We start from the raw sequence: 21,252 nt of genomic DNA, 5'->3' as shown, positions 1-21,252 counted from the left end.
ACACCATCCGTAGTCTCATTAGGAGCATGCCCCCACGTTGTCAGGCATGCGTACAAGCACGTGGGGGCCACACAAACTACTGAGAATCATTTTGAGTTGCTACAACGACATTTTAGCTAAATGGACCAGTGTGCTGCATCATTTTTTCACTTTCATTTTTGGGGTGTCTTTGATTTCCCCCCTCTATAGGGTGATCATTTTCATTTCTATCAAATGATGTGGCATCATTTTGTTACTAATACATCACCCACTTATTATCAGGAAACATATTCAACATCATTTTTCCCCCAGTTTAGATCTGATGTGTTTTCCAAGTGTTCCTCTCATTGTTTTGAGCAGTGTATTTTCCCCAAACTTAACCATCGGACTTTGGAGTGGTAAAGCAAGTCCTGGTGATCAGCGGACATTGAGTTGGTAAAGCAAGTCCTGGTGATCAGCATCAGTTTCTTCAAGGAACTTTAACTGACGATGCCCCCTGCCGAGTCCTCTCGCTCGAATAAAGTTAATGAGTTTTACAACTGGCTTCATTACGTGGTCAAACTGCAATACAGATTTACATAGTGCTTCCTGGTGGATAATACCGTGTAAGAAAATTACCTCCTGCTTATGGTTGTCCTCTTTCACCCTTTCATGGATTCTTTTGAGCAACCCAGCGGTTTGGCGATCCACCTGTGGTAACGTTGACGAGCGTACCCCAAGGTAGCTTGTGCCTCTCCATGACCCCCGACACAGTGTTGTACAAGTCCTCCCCCCTCATTTTCCCCTTTAGGGGTTTCATGGCCAAAAACTCCTCAGTTATCTCAAAATTATCATTAATCCCTCTGAGAAAAAAATTAGTCTTTTATGTCATTACTTTCGTTCAGTGCCAAAGAATATAATGTAAATGACTGTGCTTTTTTGTTTAGCTGGCTAGCCAGATCTGGGTCAATTAGCTCAACACGGCGAGTCACTGTCCTGGGTGACACGCTTATCTTCTCAAATTTGTTCTTGCTCTCAGGACACAAAATACTTGCTGTCTCTACCATGCACTCTTTCAGAGGTTCCCCTTAGGAGAAAGGCTTACTGGTCTTTGCTAATTTGACTGCCAGTAAATAACTTGCCTACGCTTGATTCTTGGATGGCAGTTTGTTGGATAAAGGTGTTTTGCTGCAAACTAGCTACCAACCTCTGAGCAGTAGCCGTCCTTTCCTGCGTTGACAGCTTGTTATCCTAATTAGCATGCTTGGTGGAAAAGTGACAGCTGATGTTGTATTCGCAACGATTTCTTGACAAATAAGCCATACAGCCTTTGACCGTACTTCAGTGAAGAAGTATTTAATTGTCCATTCCTTATTAAACACATTCACTGCCGACTTTTCTTTTCTTTGGTCCACTCATTGCTGCTGAAGGGTTCAGAACAGTAGCAGAGTAATAACAGAGTAGCTCGGGCTCGGCAAGATCATGTCAATGTATCACTGTATGTAATGCGCCACCTGGTGGAATGACCGGGCATTACAGGAAAATGAATGCCGTCACAATTATATTTGATTTAAGCAATTCTGTACCAATCTATGGCAGGCCGGATGAAAAAGACCCACGGGCTGAATGTGGCCCACGGGCCGTAGTTTGGGGCAAGTCTGCAAAAACCCCATTCACAAGACTTCATCATACGTCTGCAATACCAAGCCATGTAGGAACAAGTAAAGAAATAATAAGCACAACTGATGTCTTTGCTAGCACGTTGAAGGAAAAAGAAAAAGAATTTAGCATTTAGATCTACAATTCTATCTGCTTTAAAGGCTGGACAGGGCGGGGGGGGGGGGGGGGGGGGGGGGGGGGGGGGGGGGGGGGGGGGGGGGGAGCGCGCCTCTCACCTCGTTGTCCGACTCCACCAGGACCTGGTCGTACTCGCTGAGCGCCACCAGAAACATGATGGAGGTGACGTTCTCAAAGCAATGGATCCACTTCCTCCTCTCAGACCTCTGACCTCCCACATCCACCATCCTACCAATGATGGATGGAGACCAAAGAAAACAGACAACAACAGAATAGAATAAAATCATCAGCTTAGGTTACTCGCTTTAAGTTGATGGCACACAGAAAAGCATGCATAAAGACTAGATACCAAAGTACCAAGGGTGTCAATCAACGGAAAACAGAAATGTAATATTCATGCAAGGAATTCATGGCTGCAAAGGATTGGACAGTAGCTGTAGTATGTACTGAACGTACAGTAGTAAAGCAAGGCATACAACCCCTCCACAGCAAGGACAGAAGCAGAAGAAACATGCACACGTGTGTGTGTGTGTGTGTGTATAACGAATGCCATTCTTCACTTTACTTTCTACTCTGGACAAGAGTACACGGAAATGGCAAGAGAGAGTAAATCTGCAAGTGTCTAATCAATAAGAGCAACAGCTTATCCTGGTGGTGGGCCGATGATCCAAACACAACAAAGCAGCCTAAATTCCACTTAAAATTAATCCTAAATCCTTCCTTAAATCTATTAGACAACTCCTTGCTGTCTTGTGCAAGCATGACTGACACACTTCACAATATATGATCGTCATAAGCCAACGTTTGGGCACCGTGACAATTTACATAATTTTCATGTATAAATCAATGGATATTTGGATCTATTATTTCTAGTGCTGTCAATTGATTCAAATACAGTATCTAATTGTGATTAATTGCATTTAGTCCATAGTTAACTCATAATTAACCGCAGATAAAAATACGGTTTTATCTACAGTAAGTAGGGATGTAAGTCGCTTTGTGGTAAACGATTTGCAACAACGATAACTACATCAAATGTTTTGTAAATGGATATCAATTTTGGAAATATGGGCGATTATTTTATTGAAAAATAATATACAGTTAGAAATTCCACAGTGTTTGAATGTTTAATGCAAGCGGTGATTGGTCCCACTGTTTGACGGTCATTGAACGCACCTTTTACGTTCTCTCACGCTGCAAAGATGTATTTTTACCCTTTTTCTTTCACCTCATATTGGCTCCCAAATGCTGATACTATGTGGGAATGCATGAAGGTAAGATTTCATGACCTTACAGAGTGCTAATGCGTATATTTGTTGGTACACAACCTCTCTGAAAAACAAGTCCAGGCTGGTACTGGTGGATGGTGGCTCTGTATTCATTAAGTGATTTTAATTTGATGTTGTTGTCATAGTTTCACACAATACATAATAAATAAGACCAATTAGATGGCTATAATGTACATATGTTTTACTGATGTGTTGATGACTAGTTAATGCTAGCGCTGCTAGCTCTGAATTGACAGACGCCCCTACATACAGTAGCTATCCTCGGCTATGCCTGCTGTTAACTAGCAGCTCGTACCCACACTTGAGCTCGCAGTTCCAAGCAAAAAACAGCAGCCCAGAGATGGCTAGCTTCCAAAAAAAGAAACACTTGTTAGTTGGGACACTCGTATGCCAAGGTACCGCTGTATAAATGACAATAAAAATACCGGCAGTACTTCAGTACTTTGCTGCTTCTCTCCGGCAAGTCGACGACGATGTAGTCCATGACAATTCCAATCACAGCGACAGCAGATAGTAGATAACGACAGTAGCTCCACGGTGACCACTGCTTCCTCCAACTACGGTGTCGGCAGAGGGTCAAACAAAAATTTTTAAAAAATTGTGCCGTTCAAAGAAACTTCCGTTAACTTAACTTTGACAGCCCTAATTATTTCATTTTGATATATCCCATAAGTGATGGGCACAGGAGTATTTCACAAGTGAAATGGCAGAAATTTGGGCACCCCTGTCATTTTGTTGATTTGAATAGCTAGTGTTGTTCACTGGAACAGAACATGGGTTTTGCCTGGAATGTCATGGATAGATGCATCCAATCTTCTCATCAAAAGTATTTAAGGTGGCTACTTGCAAGCCGCTTTTCTCTTTGAGCCTCCTGTGAAGATGGGCAACACGGGGCGCTCTAGGAAGCTGTCACATGATCAGAAAATGAAGAGTGTTCAACATCATGGTTTACGCCAAGGCCACAAAATGCTAAAATGCTATCAGTTTCCACTGTGAGGAAAATCATGAGGAAATGGAAGAGCACAAACACAGTTATTGTTAAGGCCAGATGGGCCAGGAAAAACATCAGTGTCCAAGACAACCCCCAGAGCACTTCCAAAGAAATATAGCATCAACTTGAAGTTCATCGCCTGAGGTATGTAATGTTGGAATAATGTTCTACAAAGTTCATCTTTTGTTCATCCAGTAAACCTCATTTCCCCTCTGAAATGTTGCTCTGTCCATCAGTTATGATGCCACTGTACATTTGTATGGTCTGGGGTGCCCAATGATAGAGGATCTATGCTATGCTAGGTATAATGTATCATATGCTAGCCTATGCTGGAAGAGCTAAGAGAAATCACATCATCTGCTACTTGAAAAAATAGGACTACTCAAGGCTTCCTTGGGAGCCAGACCAAGTTTGTAATGCATGCAGAGCAACAGCAGGGCTATGACGCCATTGGTCTTACACTTGTTACACAGCTAAGGACCAAAGTTACAGTGATCTCTCAATTATGGCAGTTAAGCCAAAGATCTTCTATACGACAGGAGTGCTCTACTGTTTTTAGGAATCTACTGCAAAGTCCAACATTCTCTATATGACAGGAACATTGCTGCTTTTAAAAGATCTACTGCAAAAATGCTAGTCAAAGGCACTCTATATGACAGCAGTGCTCTGCGCTTTTTTAGGAATCCACTACAAAAATACTTGTCAAAAATCCTCTAGACAACACTGCCGTTTTCAAGGATCAACTGCAAAAACACCCATCAAAGATCCAATATATGACAAGAACACTGCTGTTTTTTAAAATAACACAAGTCAAAGATGGTGTGTATGACAGCAGTGCTGCGTTTTTAGAAATCTACCGCAGGAACTGCAAGACGTCAAAGATCCTCCATGTGACATGAGTACATTGGTATTTTTAGGAATCTGCTCCAAAAAGGCAAGTTGGCCCCACGTTTTCAAGTGAACATGTGTGTGTGGGTGAGCCAGATGTGTTGAGAGGTGCAATCACGTGTACTGTGCTGATTGTTTTTATACATCTGGCATGTCTCCTGCCAGGAATATGCAAATGTCCAAATGCAGCGCAGATGAAAAGATGTTGTTGGTGTCTTTGTAAAGCCATAGAGAGCATGTAGTGAGTCACTATGAGCTCGCTGCAGTGGAGCAGCTGGGAAGCTCTTGAGCTCAACCACACGGCAGGCGCGGCCATTTGCGGCCTTGTCGCGCGTAGGAGGAGGCTGACATGATAGCTTCCTATCGATCTGCACTCTACTTTCATCACTCTCGCTCGCTCCATCCAGTTCTATCTTCTCTCCTTTCTCTGTGTGGTTTTGCCAGAGAAGGAACAGAAGATGTTGGAAGGTTGTGGAGAACAGAGACAAAAACAAAAGGCTGACTTCATGTAGTGTCGCGTAAGCTAATGTCGCAATCATTGTTTTGTGTCATTACTGCCACCTAGTGACCACAATGCTACATATCATTTGTATTTACATAAGTTTTAACAAATAATAGACCACAGACCATTTATTCGTTCATATCTGAAAAAACTTAATATATCAAGAGCCGACTGTACAGGAAAGTCTAAAAAGAAGTGAACTTCTATATAATCAAATGCAAATACATGAACTCATTCAATACCAAAAATGTATTTTTACATTTTTTTGCATGAGGCAAAAAGAGGTGATGACGCAAGTGCACAATAAAAGAGGTCTTTTTTCCAGCATAGTTTTAAGCCACAAAAAAGGCCACAAGGTGGCAGAAGTGCTTTTGGTAAGAGCTCGGCATGGATCTTTTGCATGTATTACCGTGCTCCGAAGAACTGCAGCGGGGAGGAAAGATTGTACTGTTGATTTGGATGAATATGCTTCCACTGTTACTGGCTACATTAGCACATGCATAGAGACTGTTAGCACCACCAAGTATTACAGAAAATACCCTAACCAAAAACAGTGGATGAACTGTGATGTAAGGGCTAAGCTACATGCTCGTTCGACTGCATTTGTCATGGGCACCGCTGAGGACTACAAAAAGGCCAGATATGACCTGAGGAGGTCCATACGAGAGGCCAAAAGACAGTACAGACAGAAGCTGGAGGGCTACTATTCCACCTCAGACCCTCGGCGCATGTGGGCGGGGCTCCAGCACATCACAGACTATCGACAGCAGAGTAGCGTAGCCACGTCCAGCCAAACCACACTTCCAGATGAGCTGAATGAGTTCTATGCCCGCTTTGACACCCAAACTCCTGATGAGCAGAGAGGGTGGCTGGACTTGGGGAGCACACAGGACTCACCTCTCATGGTGACATCAGCTGATGTGCGCAGGGTTCTGAACAAAACAACCCACAAAAAGCAGCAGGCCCAGACAACATCTCAGGACGTGCACTTCGGGTTTGCTCATCAGAGCTAGCTGATGTGCTTGCCGACATATTTAACCTGTCGCTTGCACAAGCATCTGTACCGACCTGCTTTAAGTCCACCACCATAGTGCCCGTACCCAAGAAGAGCAACGTGACCTGCTTGAATGACTATCGCCCTATAGCACTCACTCCTATTGTTATGAAGTGCTTTGAAAGAATAGTCATGACCCACATCAAAAAGAGCATCCCGGCCACTGTGGACCCTCTACAGTTTGCATATCGCCAGAACCGGTCCACGGATGATGCAGTCAACACTGCCATCCACACAGCCCTTTCTCACCTACAGGGCCAGGACACATATGTCAGAATGCTATTTATAGACTATAGCTCTGCATTTAATACAGTCAGCCCCCACAAACTCACAAATAAGCTCCTCACACTTGGCCTGTCACCCTCCCTCTGTAACTGGGTGTTTAACTTTCTAACAGGCAGACCCCAGTCAGTCAGAGTCCACAATCGCACATCCAGCTCAAGAATTGTGAGCACTGGGACCCCACAGGGGTGTGTGCTGAGTCCGCTCCTCTACACGCTCTTCACCTACGATTGCGTGGCCTCCCAGAACAACACCAGCATCATTAAATTTGCGGATGACACTACAGTCATCGGACTGATCACTGGTGGTGTTGAAACATCATACAGAAGAGGTGGCGGACCTCATAGCTTGGTGTCGTGATAACAATCTCCTTCTCAATACAGATAAGACTAAAGAGATGATCATCGACCCAAGAACAAGGGAAAAGGAGCCGCATAGACCCCTGTTTATTGATGAGACTGAGGTGGAGAGGGTGAAAACCTTCAAGTTCCTTGGCACACACATCAGCGAGGACCTCACCTGGTCTCACAACACCCAACAAATTATGACGAAGTCCCAAAGGAGACTGTACTTCCTGAGAAGACTGAGGAAATTTGGCATGTCCACCACAATCCTGAGTTGCTTCTACAGATGCACTATGGAAAGTGTCCTTACCGCCTCCATCACTGTTTGGTACGGTAACTGTACAACACGTGATAGGAAGGCACTCCAGCGGGTGATCAAGACCTCACAGAACATTGTTGGGGCAGCCCTGCCCTCACTGCAAGACATTTATAAAACTAGAGTCCTACGAAGAACACACAACCTCATCAAGGACAGCACACATCCACAACACTCATTATTCACACTCCTACTGTCAGGCAGACGAGTTTGAAGTCCAGGACCACAAGGCTGGCAAACAGCTTTTATCCACAGGCCATCAGACTTCTCAACGAAGCACTCACACACGCCCACGCAACACACGCACACACTCATAGCAATTTATTTATTTATTTGTTTGTTTATTGGTATTAATGTCTCTTCTGTTCTTATTGATTTTCTGTGTTTTCTTTCTTTTTTTGGGAGAATGAATAGAACAAGAATTTCATTGCATAGCAGAACTACCTGTTTTACTATGCATATGACAATAAAACTCTTGAATCTTGAATCAGTGTGTAGGGAAATATTAACGCAGGCACGCGTGCGTGCGTGCGCGCACACACTGTTACAAATGTGTAAATAGTTGTTGGTGTTACATTTGTAAATACCGTACATTGTTATTTTTGATGATTTTTGTGTTGTAGTTGTTTAGATATTTGAGCTGTCACAAAAGCAAAAAATATTTGTGTCAAAGTGAAAGTTATGCTTGAAATGTATCTTTTCACAAAAAGCTGCTTTTCTCCCTGTTTTAGTTGGGAACTGATATTTTCCTGAAACTTACCTATGCTCTACTGCTCATTGCTAAAGAACAGAAAAAGGTAGAATCAAATTTTTCTTTTTCTGATTAAAGACGGGAGTGTAATGTTTCTTTTGGTAGGTTCCATGTTCATATAACCATAGAACACAATACTATGTGTGCCTTGAAAGATCCATCCAAATGGTCTAAAATGGCCGCTACTGAAGGGGTTGAATTTTGAAAAATGTCTGGGATTGAATGCGTTAAAAGACCAAAATGCAGTGGGGCATTACTATGTTTGCCGGGGACGCGAGTCTCTGCAGAAAGACTACACACGGCTACGTTTGCCTTGTAAATCATGCTGCGCTGTAGTCATATTGTACTGAGCAGCCAGGACAGAGGTTCACTTTCTGACCCTACGGTCTATGCACTTTTGTAGCGGCATGAGAAAAGGGGGGGGAAAAAAAAGTGGATAAAAAAGCTGAAGAAGTTAAGAACTTGTGAAATATGCAGAGGTCTGACATATGTGGGGAATTCTTCATCTCTGTTTGGGCAACTTTCCAACAAATTTTGGTTGAATTCCAACATATATCACATCATGCAGCTTAGAATGTCTTTTTTTCTTGACAATTAAAAATAAAAGAAGCAGCTCTTGTAGAAGTGTGTGTTAAATTGGAGGATTTTAGTAGATGATTCATTGGAATGCTGGAATGGGTTGATAGGGTAACATGAAGCCTACAGACTTCGGATGGAAACGTGTGCGGGCTGAAGTTAGTCAAAGGTGGTGTAATTCGTTCACATCTACCTGAAAATGATGCTTTGCAAGTCGAAAGGGTATTCTATGATCCCAGTGGTTGGGATACGAACCCTAAGCACATCCTGCTGAGTTGGTAGATAGGCCGATTCAGCGATACGATCCAAATCGCTAAGATAGCTGGAGATAGGAAGGACAGCAAGAAGAAAAGTGAAGCAGATTCAAACCCTCCAAAAGCAAGTGGTTCCGTGCAGATGTAACCAAAGGGAACATTCCTGAGGAACAAGAAGGGATTAGATGAAATGTGCCAGAAACCCACAAAGGAAATATAGCATCATCCGTGATGGCAGTTCCCAAAACCACATTTACACCCTTAAAGATTGCATGTAGAAAATCATTCAATTTGACTTCACATGCATCAATAAGAGCCAAATTAGCAGTCAACAGGCCAACTTGTACGTCTGGACCCTAGTCTTTTGGGAGGCTACCATCAGGGATGCGTACATGTTGCAGCCCAAGAAGCCAAGCTCATGGAAGATAGTGACATTGACGGCTCTCGACTGTCAAGCAGACGGCCGAGCAGAGACACGGCGGGTTGGCCGCCAGTACCTGAAGATTATATTCTCCAGGTCAAAGGGGTACTCAATGATACCGGTGGTGGGCACACGAACCCGTAGCACATCCTGCTGGGTGGGCACGTACCCCGGTGCCGTAATTCGCTCTATATCGCTAAGGTAACTGTGGATGGGGAGGAGTATATGACAGGAATGCAACAGCAAAACACTGATGTCAAACACATGCACACATCATGGTATCACATACACTGTAGATCCTGTACGAGAACTTTCAAAGCTGCAAAACATAATCAATGTGTCAGACAGGTACGCATCTTGGATTGGATCTCATGTGCAGGTGTACCTAATGACATGACCGAAAGTCAGCATGAACATTCTAAACACTGTATTATCGCCGAGTCTAAGTTACACTTTTTTTCAGTTTGTCTGGTCCTGCCACTCAAAGTCTGCTGGTCGATAATTGTGCCTCAAATTATCATCAATATTCGATATTATCGACAACATATTTTAGACCATTTTTTCACTATCATCATGAGGTGTAATTCACATTTGAACCACTCGATGGTACTCAAGTATGGCACATATAACACATATAACACAGAAGTTGCCTGTATGTATGTTTTTGCAATGTAGCGAGCGACACCATTTTGCCGTTTTGTTTATATTTACTTTGCCGACCAAACGCCTCAGTAAGCGTTGACTGTCAGGATGAAGGCTCAGCTGCCCGAGGCACCAATAATTTATTATTTTTAATAACGTTGTTACACTGAATCTAACCAATAATAAATAAAATACTTCTTACCATTAAAGTGACTTTCGGTGCTGCATGGTTTTGCACTGCACTCCTTATCTTTCTTTCTTTTTGCCATCTTCTTCGTCAAAAGGCTCCGCAGCAATAGCTAGCTGACTATTTGATCAGAGCAGGAAAGTTTACTTCTAGACACCTCAATGACCCGGGTAGGCTACCACATAATCCAGTAATATTCAAGTTTTGGTGTCTGATCCGGAAAATATCGAAGGACAGCTGGTAGAAAAAGGATGGAAAAAAGTTTTATATTTTGAACACTGATTTCTGTAATGTTTTACTTTAAATCATCAGCAAAAAAAAAAAAAACATTAAAATTAATATATTTTATTGTGTTAAGAAATGTCTGGGAGCCAGACGCAGTCATCAAAAGAGCCACATATGGCTCCCGAGCCATAGGTTCCCCTGTTATGGCCCCACCTAGAGTCCACAATAATTCATTGAGTTGAGCTTGTGAGGCACACAATGCAAAGCTTACTGGACATTTTTGTTAAGGAACATTTTCCAATACGCTTCTGCCTTGGACACTGTGTCTGTAAGTAATGTGCAACTTAAAGATATGGTAGCTGTGTGGATTGAGAAATGTGCTACATTAGACAGCAGTGCTGGTTCATTACATCACCAAATATGACTAGCTTGGAGATTGTTGCTGCTGAGTCAGCCACTACCTAAATACACACTTATCATTTTCAGTCTATTTTCATTAATTTGTGAACACCAAAATGAACTTTTGCTGTTAAAATAAAACTGTTTGATATGTTTCTACACACCGTGTAAGTGTTAAGAGTGTTAAGAGTCTTCTTCCACAACACTCTGGCATTTATTTAACAGTACATTTTTATTGTATCCGTATACTTGAAAAAATGTAAAAATGTGACTTATTTCAGCTTGTGCTGGTTTACTTTGTCTCCTTGTTAGTGTAAACTTTGCTCCCCACCCTCTGGCTTGGTCATCTTTTGGAAATGTAAAGTTGTTGAATCATGAATACTGCTAAATGCTACTTATGTACAGCGGTGTGTTAAAATGTTTCAGATCATCACATGTAAATATTAGTCAATGACAACACAACACAAAAATGCATTTTTTAAATGAAACTTTTTATGATTAAGGGAACAAACAATCCAAAGCTACATGTTCCTGTGTGAACAAGCCCACTAAAGCTAATAACTGGTTGGGCCCCCCTTAGCAGCAACAACTGATAACTTGCAATGAGTCTCTTCCAGCGCTGTGTAGGAATTTAGCAGAATTGTTGTCATTCAGCCACATTGGAGGCTTTTCCTTTTTAAGGTCATGCCACAGCATCTCAATAGGTCAGGACTTGGACTAGACCACTCCAAAGTCTTCATCCATTCAGAGGTGGACTTGGTGGTGTGTTTTGGATCATTGTCCTGCTGCAGAACCCAAGTTGCTTTCAGCTCGAGGTCACCAACATTCTCCTTCAGCAGAATTCATGCTTCCATTTATCACAGCAAGTCTTCCAGGTCCTGAAGACCATCACACTACCACCACCAGATTTTACTGTTGATAAGATGAAATGCAGCCACATGTAATGGCACACACACTTTCGAAAATGTCCAACTTCTGAGTATTTTCCCAAAGGTCTTGGGGATCATCAAGATGTTTTCTGGCAAAATTGAGACGAGCCTTAATGTCATTTTTGTTCAGCAGTGGTTTTGGTCTTGGAACTTTTTGCCCAGTGTCTTTCTTATCGTGGAGTCATGAACACTGACCTTAACTGAGGCATGTGAGGCCTGCAGTTCTTTGGGGTCTTTTGTGACCTCCCAGATGAGTCATCGCTGCACTCTTGGGGTCATTTTGGTTGGTCGACTGCTCCTGGGAAGTAGAGCTGAGCGATATGGACCAAAACTCAAATCCCGATATATTCAGGATGAATATCTATATACGATATATATCCCGATATTTTTTCCACAAAGTGACTTTCGACAAAGTCAAAGCCAAATATGCGTGCAAACCTGTTTTATTAACATTTAAAAAATCTTTTAAAAAAATAACAGCTGAAATAAAAGTCCATTCTCTTTTTGAAATAAATATAGAAAAAGTAAAATATAATCTTCAATTGTAATCAGGCTACACTCACGGTAGTCCCTCTACAGCCGGGTAAACGCCATTAGCTCTTCCATCTTGTCACAAACTCATGTTCCCCATGATGACTGACGTTAAACAAGGTTTACGCCATCTTTTGCGCTGTCGGCGCTTCACTCCCACTATGCCGCCTCTCCTCCTCCGTGGGGATCTCCGGTTGCTCGGTGTAGCAAAGGGGTATGTGGCTGAAAGCTAACGGCTGCTCCCGACTGTAAACCATGGGAGTCGTGAATTAATGCGCCTCCCTCAACCAGCAAGAGTCAAAAAGCTTAAGGGGTCGGTATGGCACAAAAAGCAATAACAAAGAACAAATACAGCGCTTTTAAACACTAAAAACACTGCAGAAAATACTGAGCTGCTGTAACTACTCGCCACTTGGGTGGCGCCATCTTGAAACATGTGACCTCCGCATCAAACCCAGTCTATATCAATATGAACGATATGCTCGTTTTTGACATCGTGCTTCATAGAAATATCAATATTTTAAAAATATCGATATATCGCCCTGCCCTACTGGGAAGGTTCACCACTGTTCCATGCTTTGGCCATTTGTGGATAATGGCTCCCACTGTGGTTTGCTGGAGTCCCAAAGCTTTACAAATGGCTTTAAAACCTTTTCCAGACTGATAGATCTAAATTACTTTCTTTCTCATTTGTTCCTAAATGTCTTTAGATCTCGGCATGATGTCTTGCTTTTGAGGATCTTTTGGTCTACTTCACTTTGTCAGGCAGGTCCTATTTAATTGATTTCTTGATTGAGAACAGCTCTGGCAGTAATCAGGCCTGGGTGTGACTGGAGAAATGGAATTCAGGTTTGGTAAACCACAGTTCCTTTCAAACACACAGGGCCATGTAGGTTTGGATTGTTTTAATAATAAATAAAAAGTTTAATTTAAAAAGTGCATTTTGTGTTCAGTTGTGTTGTCATTGACTAATATTTACATTTGTTTGATGATCTGAAACATTTAAGACAAACATGCAAAAAAAATAAATCAGGAAGGGGGCAAGCACTTTTTCACACCACTGTATATGTTTTTTTTTCCTCTTCATAAGGCATTTTTTGGCTGATGCCACTTATACTAAAATAGGGTATATGGAACAATTACGCTGAACATTATTAAGCTCTATCATCTTCCACTACTACATGCAAATGAATAATGTATCTTTCTAGTATATTGGTAGAAGAGAGACGTACTATTTGGTGGAGTCGGAGAGCTGGTACTCTCTCCTGCGGTCGTAGGCCTCCTGGATGCCAGGGTCAGCCCACAGCATCTTGATGGCGCCGATGTACGGCTGATCGAACGACGACACCATCTCCACATCCACCTCACGCACCAGCTGCGCATTATTCTGAGAGTGACAGCAAAGAGTGGGATTACTGGCACAGAAACACCCATCAGTCATACGTTGATTTGATACGGTAGTCTCATTCCACAGGAGGATCACAAGGATGAGCTAAGGAAGGAAGCTATTTTTGTCAAACAACAGAACCCATCATTGAATCGGAATGGTGGTTTGAGGTTTAATTTGGACCCTGTGTTCAGCAGGTTAATGACACCAAAACCCACAGCTCTTAGTCTTGCAAATGAGGTGGAGCCAGGGCCGAGCCAGAACAATAGATGCTAACAAGCCAGTATCAGAGTCGTTCATACCCAATTCAGGGAGCGACACTTCCCTTTTATCGGAGGTGTGAATAACAGGATAGGATTATACCACTACTCCGCCCAGGCTTAGTGTAACGAACCAATAGGAGGAGGGTGTTGGCACACCAATTCCGCCCACTCTTACTGTATTTAAGGCCTAAGCTACCAGCACTTATTAGTTTGCTGACGAAGCTCTTCGGATGAGGAGCGAAACGTCCGACACCTTTTTCACAGAAGTACAGATGACGTCTCAAGAAGCCTTTTCCTCGATGGACAACTCCTGTACGACTGAGAGCCTACACAGAAGGATGAGCTAACTAAAGCACATCATGAGGGGAAAAAGCACACCAAGAAGAAACCAGGCAACAAGTGTAGGGTGTTACATACTTTGTTCTGTTCCAACTTGTATGGTATCTTGAGGGTCTCCGTGGCACGGATCATGGCCTGCATGGACGTGAAGATGTTCTGGTAGACCAGTTTTGTGAAGCCCTTCTTGTCCTCATCCGTGTAACCCGAGCCGTGGATTATTCGCATCTGCTTGATAAAAGTGCTCTTGCCACTCTCGCCGGTGCCTGAGGAAAAAGAAGACAATGTGATTGAGCTTTGGGGGAGAACGAGGAGGAAGTGTTGGCCAACAACAGTGCAGCTCGCTCTCAAAGACGTATTTATACATCTTTTACATTTTTGGGGGAGAACAAGGAGGAAGTGTTGGCCAACGACAGTGCAGCTCGCTCCCAAAGACGTATTTATACATCTTTTACATTTTTGGGGGAGAACGAGGAGGAAGTGTTGGCCAACGACAGTGCAGCTCGCTTCCAAAGACGTATTTATACATCTTTTACATTTTTTGTGCATTCTAGGGAAATGTTAACGCGTGCATACGTACACACATGAACATGTGCACACACACAGTTGAGGCAAACATTTCTGGATGAAAGTGTTCCACCTTTATATGTTCCACTGTGCCGGGACGGGGCGAGTGAGACATCATGCATTTGACTTTTCCACTTTTAACAGCCAATCCAGGCGTGATGAGCTGCATTGCTCCAGTGCCTGCATGTTGGAAACCCCAGCAGAGGCATTTCTCACAGTCGAGCTGCTGTACATTGACGGGAGCCACTCTTTAGGATTCATGCCAGTTCCCATGGCAACCCCGGTGCCAGACTCATAATTTCATGCCAGCAAGCACTCCATGATCGGCTTCCTCGTGTCTCTATGGAGGCGAGGCAAACATGCAATGCTTGTGACAATGGCTTTGTTCCCCACCGCAACTGCTTTTCACTTAGGTCACAGAGGGTCACAAAGTGCAATGTCCTGTGCATGCTAACGGACTTACTCATGAAGATGTACAATGTGCTATGTTCTATCTGTCCCATCTGTACATTTGCACAGTACTCAGCAGGAGAGAGGTTTTCCAGAAAAGCATGAATCATGAACTGGGAACATAAATGAAACATTATGCAAAAGTGCAGAGTCTCTTAAAGTGCCCGGTGTGCGCTCTAAAAACAAATAACCCCCAGTCTGCAGTTCACGCCGGGTCAAAAGATTGGCATGAACAGCTGTGGCTGTAGATGTGGGTTTTTTCAACTCCACAAGGTGGCAGTAGTGGCATTTCAAGTGTCATGAGTGGCCAGCATCCAGAAGCTTTATCTACCTCTGCACACACTTTAAAATGTCGGTTGTCCTACTCGGCTGTTGGTGGGAAAGTCATGCATGTTATTGTTGCTATTACCACTATTACAACATTGGTTCTGTTGATTATGTTCATAAATGACCTGTACAAAAGTGACATACACATATACACATACATACCTGCATGTGCAGAATTAAACAAAATAATTTAATACAAATAAACGTTTATTAAATCAGACAAAATACAAATGAACTCATTCAATACCAAAGACATATTTATACATCTTTTACGTTTTTTGCGCGATAGGCAAAAAGAGGTGATGACGCAACTGCACATGAATGGATGCCACTTTTAGAGCAGTTTTAAGCCATAAAAACTTCCACAAAGTGGCAGAAGAGCATTTGATAAGAGCTCGGCATAGCAAGGAGGAAGTGGGAGAGCGTGGAGGAGTGGACGTGCACACACACACACACACACACACACACAGTTTAGTTCCAATGTGAAAATTGTGAAAAGCAAAAAATTTGTGTCAAAGTGAAAGTTATGTTAGAAAAGAAATAGAATAGAAAAGAAAACAAAAAGCTGCTTTTCTCCCTTCTTTAGTTGGGAACTGATTTTTCCAGAAACTTACCTATGTTCTACTGCCGATTACTAAAGAACGGAAAAAGGTAGAAACTAACTTTTTTTCCTGATGAAAGACAAGAGTTTAATCTTTCTTTTGGTAGGTTCCATGTTTATATAACCATACAACACAATATTCTGTGTGTCATGAAAGATCAGCACAAATGGTCTAAAATGGATTGTCTTTTGAAAAATGGCCGGGATTGAATGAGTTAATAAGTGTGAACATGAAATTACAAACTACAGCGTCGTCATTAATCCATTTTAAAGTCTTCAGTGAAGCAAAACCACAGAGGCGGGAAGGAGGGGGGAGCTTAAGATTCCCACAGTCCAAAAAGTGTACGGTACACTAGGTCTCCAACTTACGAACATCCAACTAGCGAACATTCGCGGATACGAACACACACGCACACTGGTCTATATTTTATATTATTTTGCCTTCTATTCGCTCAATCAGTATTTATACTGCTACTGTACATGCTTGACCAGTAGAGGGCACTGTGACACTGCCAATGAGACCAACAAAGGCAGCGTTAGAGCTAATGGGACCAACAGAGGAAGAGTAAGACACTGGGGAGATAAAGCTAAATGGAAAGCTCTATGATACAACCCGGACAGAGCGTGGTTTGGTTTGGTTTGGTTTGGTTTAGTTTATTTGAACATGAAGGTTACAATGGAATACATCTCGTGAATCATTTTTTGACAGTTCCACATGTCCAAAAGGAGTAGGAAGAAGCAAAGCTTATTTAATCCTACCCCCCATCCATTCTACATCTAGTACAGTACATGTAGTTCACTTCCTGGATTCCATGTCATGTTTTCAGTGATAGTCAGGATAACACATAATAGATAACGGTGAGATAACCGTCCCCCCCAAAAAAGAGAGAACATTCATAATAATGATAATATGATGACAATACTAAATAAATAAATAAATAAATAAGAACAAAGCTTTTTTTTTTTTTTTTTTAAACACAACAAAGAAAATTATAAAAAATAAATAAATAAATAAATAGAAATAAATAAATAACAAATAAAATTTAATTAAATAAATAAAAAATAAAATAAAATAAAATAAAATAGAAAATAAAAAAATAAATAAATAAAATAAAATAACAAACCTGACAGAACAATCAGGACTCTTCTGCCTTGTATTTGGCAAACATCAACTGCTTGTATTGTTTTTTGAATTTGCTCATCTCTGTACATTGTTTGAGTTCTTTACTCAATCCGTTCCATAATTTAATTCCACACACGGAAATGCTATGGGTTTTCAGCGTTGTTCTCGCATATAAATGTTTTAGGTTTAATTTTCCTCTAAGATCATATTTCTCCTCTCTGATTGAGAAATACTTGATTAGATTTTTGGGTAACGAGTTATTATTAACTTTATACATTATTCTAGCGGTTTGAAAGTGTACTAAATCTGCGAATTTTAATATCTGTGATTTTAAAAATAAAGGGTTTGTATGTTCTCTATACTTGGCATTATGAATTATCCTCACAGATCTTTTTTGCAGTACAGTGAGTGAGTGAAGATTACTTTTGTAGTTATTTCCCCATATCTCCACACAATACGTTAGATATGGAAATACTAAGGAACAGTACAGAGTGTGGAGTGATTTTTGATCAAGAAGATATTTTGCTTTATTCAATATAGAGATATTTCTCGCCACCTTTTGTTGTATATATTTAATATGAGATTTCCAACTCATTTTTTCATCTATTATAACACCAAGGAATTTATATTCTTCCACTTTTTCAATATCCGTTCCATTAATTTGTATTTGGTCGTACGTGTCCTTTCTACTATTACCAAATAGCATTATTTTAGTTTTACTTAAATTCAGAGATAATCTATTCTTGTCAAACCATGACTTTAATATGACCATTTCATCCTTGACCTTTTTAATGAGTTCTTGTGTGCTTTCACCAGAACAGAAAGCGGTGGTATCATCGGCGAATAAGACCAATTTTAAGTTGTTAGTTACTTTGCAAATGTCGTTAATGTACAAGTTAAACAGTTTTGGTCCCAGTATGGACCCCTGTGGTACTCCACACGTATTGTGTAGACTCCCAGATGTATATTCTCCTAGCTTTACAAATTGTTTCCTCTTTGCTAGGTAGCTTTTAACCCAATTTAAGACTAAACCTCTAATTCCGTACCTTTCTAATTTTGAAATTAAAATAGTGTGATTAATTGTATCGAAGGCTTTTGTCAGATCCATGAATACTGCAGCTGCGCATCTTCTGTTGTCTATGGCAGTAGTGATTTCCTCCGTGATTTCCATCAGTGCCATAGAAGTTGAAATGTTGGCTCTGTAACCATATTGACTGCTAGCCAATAATTCATTCTTATTAATAAATTTGTCCAACCTATTATTAAATAGCTTCTCCACAATTTTCGAGAATTGTGGTAACAAGGAAACTGGTCGATAATTTGTAAATTGGTGTTTGTCTCCTTTTTTGAAAATTGGAACCACCTTGGCTGTTTTCATTTTGCTTGGAAATATTCCAGTCTGAAATGATAAGTTACTAATATATGTTAACGGGTCTGCGATCTCATTGATGACCCTTTTAATTGTTTCCATTTCGATTCCATGACAATCAGTTGATGTTTTTGCCTTAAAATGGTTAACAATGTCAGTGATCTCCTTTTTGGTTACAGCAGTGAGAAACATAGAATTAAGATTCCTATCGATAATATCAATCCCTTCATCAATTGTGTCTTGTTTTGGAATTTCCTCTTCCAGTTTTTGTCCAATATTTACAAAATATTCATTTAACATTTCAGCTACCGCATTCATGTCATTCCTGTAAGTGTTTCCAACCATGAAATAGGGAGGATAGTCTGCTTTCTTAACGTTGTTCTTTATAATACTATTTAAGATGCCCCAAGTTGCTCTCATGTTATTTTTGTTCTTATTTAGTACGTGACTATAATATTCCCTCTTACACACTCTCAAGATAGTTGTCAACTTGTTTTTGTATGTCTTATACTTTTGTTCTGCTTCTTTAGTCTGTTGAATGATAAATGTCCTGTATAATGTGTTCTTCTTCTTACAGGCGTTTTTTAGTCCTTTTGTCATCCATGGCTGCTGGTTTTTCTTTTGCTTCTTGGGCTTTTCTTGCCAGGGACAGTTCTTATCGTAGAGCTCCATATAAGTACCAAGGAAGCTGTCATATGCCTCGTCCACATCTGTTGCACTGTAGACCCTCTCCCAACTCTGTTCTTCTAGACCTATCTTGAAGGCACGGATGTTATCCTCTGTACGCAATCTTTGAAAAGTCTTTTTTGCCTCCGCCTGTTTTTTCTTATAATGTTCATTGTAGATTGTAAACACTGGAAGATGATCACTGATGTCACTAATTAGCAGGCCACTGATGGTGTTGTTATCAAAGTCATTGGTGAATATATTATCGATGAGGGTGGCACAGTGGTCTGTTATTCTACTTGGTCTAATGATTTTAGGATATAAACTCAAGCTATACATTGTATCTATAAAGTCATCTGTTTCCTTGCACTTGTGTGAGTTCAAGAGGTCAATATTGAAGTCTCCACATATGAAAATAGTTTTCTGACCTATGTCTGTAAACGTTGTCTTAATCCAATCCTCAAACATTCCAATCTTTGACTTTGGACTTTGGAGTGTGATTAAGTTTATGAAGAGTTAATAGGCCTGCTTACACCACCCACAAAACACTACCTCTTTTAGAAGAGTCTAACCACGACGACGATTTGTCCTTTTTTTCCCCAATAACTCCTCCTCCTCCTCCTCCACAAGGACGTATGCTCGACCACTCCTCTTCAAAGGTAAATAACATTTATCATTACGTATTATTATATCACTTTTATTATTGTTTTTTTCATTCATTATCCTGGTTTAATATTACTACTGCATCCAAACTCATATTTACATACATACACATATACTGTATATGTATACACGTACATGTAGTACCTATATCCATCCATTTTCTATACCGGTTCTCCTCATTAGGGTCGCGGGGGTATGCTGGAGCCTATCCCAGCTGACTTCGGGCGACAGGCGGGGTACACCCTGGAATGGTCGCCAGCCAATCGCAGGGCACATGTAGACAAACAACCATTCACACTCACATTCAATCAAAAACCTTGGATGAACTGTGATGTAAAGGCTAAGCTACGTGCTCGTTCGACTGCATTTGTCATGGGCACCGCTGAGGACTACAAAAAGGCCAGATATGACCTGAGGAGGTCCATAAGAGAGGCCAAAAGACAGTACAGACAGAAGCTGGAGGGCTACTATTCCACCTCAGACCCTCGGCGCATGTGGGCGGGGCTCCAGCACATCACAGACTATCGACAGCGGAGTAGCGTAGCCACGTCCAGCCAAACCACACTTCCAGATGAGCTGAACGAGTTCTATGCCCGCTTTGACACCCAAACTCCTGATGAGCAGAGAGGGTGGCTGGACTTGGGGAGCACACAGGACTCACCTCTCATGGTGACATCAGCTGATGTGCGCAGGGTTCTGAACAAAACAAACCCACGAAAAGCAGCAGGCCCAGACAACATCTCAGGACGTGCACTTCGGGTTTGCTCATCAGAGCTAGCTGATGTGCTTGCTGACATATTTAACCTGTCGCTTGCACAAGCATCTGTACCGACCTGCTTTAAGTCCACCACCATAGTGCCCGTACCCAAGAAGAGCAACGTGACCTGCTTGAATGACTATCGGCCTATAGCACTCACTCCTATTGTTATGAAGTGCTTTGAAAGAATAGTCATGACCCACATCAAAAAGAGCATCCCGGCCACTGTGGACCCTCTACAGTTTGCATATCGCCAGAACCGGTCCACGGATGATGCAGTCAACACTGCCATCCTCACAGCCCTTTCTCACCTACAGGGCCAGGACACATACGTCAGAATGCTATTTATAGACTTTAGCTCTGCATTTAATACAGTCAGCCCCCATAAACTCACAAATAAGCTCCTC

General features: G+C 41.6%; 1 protein-coding gene across 2 annotated transcripts in view; it reads right to left on the bottom strand.

Moving 5' to 3' along the window:
• The window catches only part of LOC129188354 (guanine nucleotide-binding protein G(q) subunit alpha-like), a 46,363-nt gene that overhangs the window by 10,367 nt on the left and 14,744 nt on the right, over positions 1-21,252 (bottom strand). Inside the window, exons 2-5 of one of the 2 annotated variants that reach the window (XM_054788714.1) lie at positions 14,404-14,588; positions 13,569-13,723; positions 9,500-9,628; positions 1,854-1,983 (exon numbers count right to left, since the gene is read on the bottom strand). In XM_054788714.1, coding sequence (XP_054644689.1) covers positions 1,854-1,983; positions 9,500-9,628; positions 13,569-13,723; positions 14,404-14,588 — 599 coding nt within the window. Of the gene's footprint in view, positions 1-1,853; positions 1,984-8,941; positions 9,071-9,499; positions 9,629-13,568; positions 13,724-14,403; positions 14,589-21,252 lie in introns of both variants that reach the window. The other variant, XM_054788713.1, reaches the window with a different exon arrangement.

Source organism: Dunckerocampus dactyliophorus, chromosome 10 (genome assembly GCF_027744805.1).
Source record: "Dunckerocampus dactyliophorus isolate RoL2022-P2 chromosome 10, RoL_Ddac_1.1, whole genome shotgun sequence".
Classification (NCBI taxonomy): domain Eukaryota; kingdom Metazoa; phylum Chordata; class Actinopteri; order Syngnathiformes; family Syngnathidae; genus Dunckerocampus; species Dunckerocampus dactyliophorus.
This window is presented reverse-complemented; position numbering and strand designations above follow the sequence as displayed.